General features: G+C 50.4%; 1 protein-coding gene across 1 annotated transcript in view; it reads right to left on the bottom strand.

Moving 5' to 3' along the window:
• The window catches only part of ROBO3 (roundabout, axon guidance receptor, homolog 3 (Drosophila)), an 18682-nt gene that overhangs the window by 11640 nt on the left and 5811 nt on the right, over positions 1-1231 (bottom strand). The window contains exon 7 of the mRNA XM_010829533.1: positions 1036-1160. Within this exon, the coding sequence (XP_010827835.1) occupies positions 1036-1160 (125 nt within the window). The remainder of the gene's footprint in view (positions 1-1035; positions 1161-1231) is intronic.

The following is a 1231-nucleotide window of genomic DNA, read 5'->3' as shown; positions in this document are numbered from 1 at the left end:
CACTCCCAGCATTAGGAGTGCAGAGTCTTAGCCACTGGACCACCAGGGAAGTTCCTATTATCAGCATTTTTATTCACTTAAAAATATAATTAAAATGTAGCAGTTCGCAGTGCTAGAAAAGATATTGAAAAATCGGGGGTGTGGATATGCAGTGAGGTGGTGGTGGCCTGGTTTCCTAGTGGGGTGGGTTTAATCAGACTTAAATTTTGTTTTATGGGCTTCCCTGGTAGCTCAGCTGGTAAAGAATCAGCCTGAAATGCGGGAGACCCCGGTTCAATTTTGTTTTATGCTGAGTTCCATACCAAAGCTGCTCAGGGTAGAACCATCACAGGCTCATCTCAGAACTCTGAGATTTGCCTGTGAAGGTTAAAGAGGGGTGGCTGTGAGCTCCCCCTGGTGGAAGTCTTTTGTAAGTAGATGAGCCTGTCACTTTCTACCCTGAGCAGCTTTGCTATGGAACTGGCTTTCCAGAGCAGGATGTTAAAGTCCAGGCCCAGGCGTGGGGAGGAGGAAGGATCTAATTGGATCTGCTACATCCTCAGCACGTGCGTGTGTGCTAAGTCACTCAGTCGTGTCCAACTCTTTGCGACCCCATGGACTGTAGCCCACCAGGCTCCTCTGTCCATGAGCATTCTCCAGGCAAGTATACTGGAGTAGGTAGCTACTCCCTTCTCCAGGGGAATCTTCCTGACCCAGGTATTGAACCCTAGTCTCTTATATCTCCTGCATTGGCTGGCGGGTTCTTTACCACAAGTGCCACCTAGAAAGCCCACATCCTCTGGATAGCCTTGTCCAAAACAGAAAGATTCTCCAAAGAATTCCCATATAGGACTGTTCCCTGCCACCTAACTATATTCTCCTTTGTTCCAGGCCTTTTATATTCATTATCTTATTTAATCCTCCCAAATAACCTGCATGGGTTTCTGGGAGGAAGGGTAAGACTGAAGCCCAGAGAGAAGTTTGCAGAATGTGAGAGGAGGGAGGCTGAGACCCAGAGGAGGAGCTGTGGACAGGCCCTGGGAGCTGGCCACCTACTTGACTTCCCTCCTTCTGCCAGAAGATGGCAGGCGGGGGGTTGCCTTTGGTCTCGCACTGGAAAGCCACGCTGTCTCCAGGAGCTGCCATCTGGTCCTGGGGTTGGGTCACCAGCTGGGGTGGGACTGGGAAGGGGAGGGAGATAAAGGGACAGGGAGTCAGGGGCACTAAGGGAGGAACAGGAGAAAGAAGCCTG

Source organism: Bison bison, unplaced genomic scaffold, assembly GCF_000754665.1.
Source record: "Bison bison bison isolate TAMUID 2011002044 unplaced genomic scaffold, Bison_UMD1.0 scf7180017864506, whole genome shotgun sequence".
Lineage (NCBI taxonomy): Eukaryota > Metazoa > Chordata > Mammalia > Artiodactyla > Bovidae > Bison > Bison bison.
This window is presented reverse-complemented; position numbering and strand designations above follow the sequence as displayed.